The sequence below is a fragment of the Chondrus crispus genome, genomic scaffold, assembly GCF_000350225.1.
Source record: "Chondrus crispus Stackhouse genomic scaffold, scaffold_101, whole genome shotgun sequence".
Lineage (NCBI taxonomy): Eukaryota > Rhodophyta > Florideophyceae > Gigartinales > Gigartinaceae > Chondrus > Chondrus crispus.
In genome coordinates, this window is record NW_005178881.1 from 1 (window position 1) to 5,461 (window position 5,461).

General features: G+C 56.1%; 3 protein-coding genes; 2 read left to right on the forward strand and 1 right to left on the reverse strand.

Moving 5' to 3' along the window:
• Positions 1 to 71: 71 nt before the first annotated feature.
• On the forward strand, positions 72 to 1,362 carry CHC_T00001515001 (hypothetical protein). XM_005712344.1 is given in 2 exon segments: positions 72 to 713; positions 714 to 1,362. 1 exon segment carries the CDS (start codon positions 72 to 74, stop codon positions 711 to 713), a length of 642 nt encoding a protein of 213 aa, XP_005712401.1. The 3' UTR covers positions 714 to 1,362.
• Positions 1,363 to 1,655: 293 nt separating this feature from the next.
• Positions 1,656 to 1,949, forward strand: CHC_T00001516001 (hypothetical protein). The gene has a single exon (XM_005712345.1). The coding sequence runs from the start codon at positions 1,656 to 1,658 to the stop codon at positions 1,947 to 1,949; it is 294 nt and encodes a 97-aa protein (XP_005712402.1).
• Positions 1,950 to 2,114: 165 nt separating this feature from the next.
• Positions 2,115 to 4,156, reverse strand: CHC_T00009314001 (adenylosuccinate synthetase). XM_005712346.1 is given in 2 exon segments: positions 2,115 to 2,869; positions 2,870 to 4,156. The coding sequence occupies 1 exon segment, from the start codon at positions 4,154 to 4,156 to the stop codon at positions 2,870 to 2,872; it is 1,287 nt and encodes a 428-aa protein (XP_005712403.1). The 3' UTR covers positions 2,115 to 2,869.
• Positions 4,157 to 5,461: the final 1,305 nt, after the last annotated feature.

Consider the following 5,461-nt stretch of genomic DNA (forward strand, 5'->3'; position numbering starts at 1 on the left):
GAATTTCTCTGCTCCCCCCACGCCATACACCGCACCCCTCAACCCCCCCAACCCTCTCAGCCACCATCACCATGGTGTCCACGCGCAGTAAGACAGGCGCGCTCCCCACCGCCTCTAAGACCATCGACAAGGCGCGCCCCTCGCGCCACCCGAAGGGCAAGAAGGGCACGCGCGTCGCCACGTCCAAGGGCAAGGCCGGCGCCGCCGTCTTCCTGGACAACGCCTCCCTGCTCACCGACGCCGGCGTCCACGTCTCCACCGCCTCGCTCCTCGAGGGAACCAAGGGCATCGTCCTGTTCACGTACCCGCGCGCAAACACCCCGGGTTGCACCACCCAGGCTTGCAACATGCGCGACGCCAGCGCAGACTTGAAGAACATGGGCTACAACATCTGGGGGCTCAGCTATGACAAGCCCAAGAGCCAGGCCGGGTGGAAGGCCAAGCACTCGCTGGAGTATGGCCTGCTGTGCGATACCTTGGACATCGGCGTCATCAAGGCCCTGCGCGCGCACAAGAACCCCAAGGGCATCGTGCGCAGTGTGTTTGTCGTGAGAGCGGGGAAAGGGGGGCCTAAGGTCGTCTTTCACAAGCTCGGCGTGTCGCCAAAGGACAGCGTTCCCGTGGTGAAGGCGTTTTTGGAGGGCGAGAAGAAGACGGAGGAGAAAGCGGAGGAGAAGGAAGAGGAGAAGAAAGATGACGCCAACGGTGGCTAGGTTCGTTTGGCGGCCGTGTTTGAAGCGCCTTTTCCAGCCTAGTCCCGTCTTGTTTCGCAATGCTTTCACGACCTGTCCATACCTATCCGAATAAACTCCCGTTTTGTGCAAGTCCTCGTCACTCGTTCCCCGCCCAACAAAGACAAGTCGCACACAAGTCGCACAAGTCGCACAAGTCGCACAAGCCGCACATCTTCGCTTTTCATTTTGGTTGCCTCGTCCACGTGACGTGATCCGCGACGGAGTTTGTTCTCGTGCGCACACGATTTTTTTCCGATTTTTTTGTTGCCGCTGATCTCAACGAACCTCGCCATCATCGCCGCTGATTCGTCTGATCACTGTAGTTCGGTAATAAGGACGCGCCTCTTCACATCCATTTGCTTACCTGCCCATGAGTATGATTCACTCAAGGTAATCTGCCTCGTTGACCACGCGGTTCTTCAAGTCTTGGGGAAAAACAGGCGTTTCCATGTACGGCATCTTCACACACCCCCAAACGTCAAAACACTGGCTCACCAACACCCTGCTCATCACTCCTTGTATGCATTTGCAATTCTAGTTTAACAATCTAACGTCCGGTGCCACTCTATGAGTAGCAATACCTCATTCTTCTCCACGCACTCTTCTCTAAACAGCCATCTTGACGCAACCAAAGTCTACAAGCATACTATAGCTGTTCTTTTTTACATGCACTCTACCTTCGCCGCACTGCTATAGCTTAACGGCGTACCTGAATCCCATCGCCTATTTCGCCACCCAAGGGAACATGAGCTTCAAATGTGAGTCGAGACGCTGCCGGATAGCATTATATGAAAGATATAAAGGTCTGCAAGCCGGGAAAGGTAGTTGGGACAAGGGCCTGTGCAGGCGGTGTGGCAGGGGCCAAGATTACAAGCACAGCAAATCACTGTGAAAGGGACATAGGACATTTAGAGACGGCAAATGATATTGCTCGAGGCGATTCGATATCTAAATTTTGCCAAGACCGCAGACAGTTTTGAATCAAAGGTTCAATTGTATGCTGTCTTCGAGTCCTTCTGGGGCAGGAGAAGGCAACCGTTTGTGGGAAGCAATCGATTCATGCGTATAAAGGGGTGCGTGGTGAGCCAGGAAGGACGTTCTTCTGGAAGTCGGTTACATTCAGAAGAAATATATTGTCCGTACGGCTCTTTAGGTGCGCTGCCAATCCTTTGTCTTTCCTCCTTGAACCCTTTTTCATGTGACATCTCGGATTGAGTCTCCCTGATAAGACGCTCGATATTACTCGATGTACATACAAACCCATTTGTTTCTTTCGGGGACTGACTGAGGGGGCAGCTACAAAACATATTGTGCTCACAAAAAACAGCTCCCATAGTCGTCAAGCTCATGAGGTTTTAAACTCTCATGAGTACAGCAAAAGAGAACGGATTTGTCTGTTGTTTAAGTTTCCAATAACAGTTCTGATATCAGGCGCGATGGACTGCTTTAAGCTAACCCCAGTGGCAAACGCCAGCCTACGCAGCCCTTGGGGTCATGGTGACTGCTCGACATGGGAAGGATATTTTGGCTTGCGACGTAGAAGTGTGAGGGATTCGGAGTGGTTGCGTCTCCCTTTCCAGAGGAGGATGCGGTACTGCTCACGGAAACGGCGTACAAAAGTCACATTTTGCCTCCCTGGAGGGCGAGTAAATTGGAATATCAGAGGCTGCAAAACTCCTGATATCTAAGTTGCTCGATAGAAGGCCCTAGAAGAGGAGAAATAACCCTGTAGGGCAGGTCTGCAAAGGAGTCTTTGTAAATGTGAAGACCGATTCAACACCGAAACATGCAATGAAAACGAAAACAAAGAACAGCGCATAAAGCAAGACACTTACTGCAGGTGCGAAGATGCGCCGCAGCTCCTACCAAAGGATTCCCATTCAAGATCTCTGGTTTCCCGGCTCAAAGGAAGACTGCCTGGCATCATTTCCGAGTTGTGGTTCTGATGCAATGGGTATGGTTCTATATCTTGCCTCAAAACAGTTATTTATTGCCTGTCCTTCCAGCCTTGTAACTTGAGACCAAACACGCCTTTTGTCTTTCAATGGTTGCGCTTCAACAAATACAACTAGAGAATAGCTCACACCCAGCCCACAGGGGCTCACCAAGAACAATAATGTGGTACAATGATTGAATCAGTCGCGGTAGATGATTGCATCTCTACCCGGACCGACGCCAACATAACGGATCGGCACGTTGATGAGCTTTTCAACCTGAATCACGTACTTTTGTGCGTTCTCGGGTAAGTCTTCAAACTTTCTCACACCCATGATGTCAACCCCCTTCCAGCCTGGCATCTCCACATATTCAACTTCTGCCTCGGCAAGTAGCTTCAAAGATGCCGGATAGTAGGTCATCTTCCTGCCACGAACAATGTATCCGACGCCAATCTTAATAGTCTCAAAATGCGAAAGCACATCCAACTTTGTAAGACAAACCTCGGTATACCCATTCACAGAATGTGTATAGTTGAGCATGAACGTATCCAGCCATCCACAACGCCTCGGACGGGCCGTGGTGGTGCCATACTCATGTCCCTCGACCTGGAGCGTGACGCCAGATTTATCATGCAGCTCGGTCGGAAACGGCCCCTGGCCGACGCGGGTGGTGTAGGCCTTGACGACGCCGACAACCTTGTCTATGGCAGTTGGCGGAATGCCCAGACCGGTAATCACGCCGCCCGCTGTGCAATTACTTGAGGTAACAAAGGGGTAGGTGCCAAAATCGATGTCCAGCAACGCTGCATTGGCGCCTTCCACCAAAACAGCATGCTCCTTGTTCGAAATGGCATGGTTGAGCTCCGCGACGGTGTCGGTGATGTTCGGTTCCAGCACCTGCGCATACTCGTAATAGCGTGCAATCTCCGCGCGAACGTCGTAATCAAAGTTGTGAAAGCGCTTGTGCTTGGACGCGAGCGAGCGGCGAAAAGCGTCCGGAAAGTCTCTAAAGTGGCGCAAGTCACCGACACGCATGTTGGTGCGGTTCGCTTTGGACGAGTAACACGGGCCGATGCCCTTGCCGGTGGTGCCGATCTTGGCGTGCCCCCTCTCGACCTCGCGCAATCCGTCGACAATCTGGTGGTAGTCAAACAGCAGATGCGCGCGGTCCGAAATCCTGACGCGCGGGACGACGTTGCGCACGCCCTTCTCCGAGAGGGAGGCGAGCTCGGAGAGGAACTTGGGGACGTGGAGGACGACGCCGTTGCCGATGAGGGCCAGGCAGTGCGGATTGAGCAGGCCCGAGGGAAGGAGATGGAACGCGTACTTGACGCCGTCGACGACAATGGTGTGGCCGGCGTTGGCACCGCCCGCAGCGCGGGCCAGGATGTCGTACTGCGACGTGAGCAGGTCGATGAGCTTGCCTTTGCCTTCGTCGCCCCACTGCGCACCCAGGACGACGAGAACCTCGCCCGGCGGGCGCATGGCGGACGGGGTGGGAAGCGTGTCGGGCATCGCGTGCGAGGGTGATCCGTGCCAAAGGCGACGGATAGGAAAAGCGGAAGGAGGGGGGGGGAGTGGTGGCGGAGATAGTGTATATGTGCGAATGGGGCGGAGCGGAGCGTGTGGCTGTGCGGGCGGAAGCGGGGAGAAATTAGCGGAAAAGTAAGATATGGGGCATGTGGGATGTTGCGTTGATGGATGCGCTTTGCCAGCCAGGGCCATCCACCCGAGGCGGGCATGTCTCTCCTTCTCTCCCCAGCCTGCGACCGCGACTTGCGCGCGAGGGTTGGCGCACGGGTCGGCGCAGGGGTGAGGCTCTTGCCCACAAGACGACGACGCCACCTCCAAACCGGCGATACGCAGCCTCGGCAGACACAGTTACGACGGCAGCTGCAGCTTTACACACACGTTCCGCGGTTTCGCCTTCTACTCCTTGCGACCCTAAACTCCCTCTCAATCTCTCTAATATCCACAACCTTCCTAACCGCTTTACTCCCCCACCTTTCGCACCTCTCATTATGCTCCTTCGCGTCCTGTTTCCACTCCCTAATAACGTCTTCCCCCACATCAAACTCATCCCCGACCCCGCCTTCCGCCTCGCGCTCAAACCACTCATCCAGCCCTACCTGCGCGAACAGAGCGGCAAATTCCTCCTCATTCCCAACCCACCGGACTCTTTCCCCCACTTTAAAGCTTCCCGCGCGCGATAAACGTCCCTCCCCCTCCAGGCTTTGCTCGTCTAGAAAGTCAAAGTCCTCGCTCCCCGCGTCCGCAAAGTCTTCCAGACAGATCTCGCCCACGATCTCGTCACTCACGGCCTCCTCCTCCTCCTCCTCCTCCTCCTCCTCCTTCCCCTTCCCAAACCTGACTCCCCCCCTCCCCCCACGCGCATACCCATGCGCGCGCTCAAACGCATCGTCGTCGACGTCTGCCGCGTAGTCCATGTAGCGGCGACCCTCCCCGCCGTTCCCGCCGACAACCGGCGGGACCAGGCCGCTCTTCGCCCTGCGCAGGCCCTCCAGCGGGCTGGGCTCATGGTCATACACGTCGCCCCTCTCCAGCACGAGCTGGGCGTCCCTTCTCTCCTCCCTCGCCTCCTCATCCGCGCGCCTCCTCCGCAAGAACAGCGAGACCCTCTTGCGGCCCGTGGCGGCCGAGTGGCGCTCGCCGACGGTGGAGTCGCGGCGCTCCGACGTGATGCGCGACGCGCCGGGCGCGGTGTGCTGCGGGCCGGCCTGGACCGCGTCAAGCGAGCGGTACAGCGACGACACCACGCGGATGACGATC

Excerpts from the sequence above, each read along its gene's own strand:
- CHC_T00001515001 (XM_005712344.1), top strand. The coding sequence starts at position 72 with ATGGTGTCCACGCGCAGTAAGACAGGCGCGCTCCCCACCGCCTCTAAG.
- CHC_T00001516001 (XM_005712345.1), top strand. The coding sequence starts at position 1,656 with ATGATATTGCTCGAGGCGATTCGATATCTAAATTTTGCCAAGACCGCA.
- CHC_T00009314001 (XM_005712346.1), bottom strand. The coding sequence starts at position 4,156 with ATGCGCCCGCCGGGCGAGGTTCTCGTCGTCCTGGGTGCGCAGTGGGGC.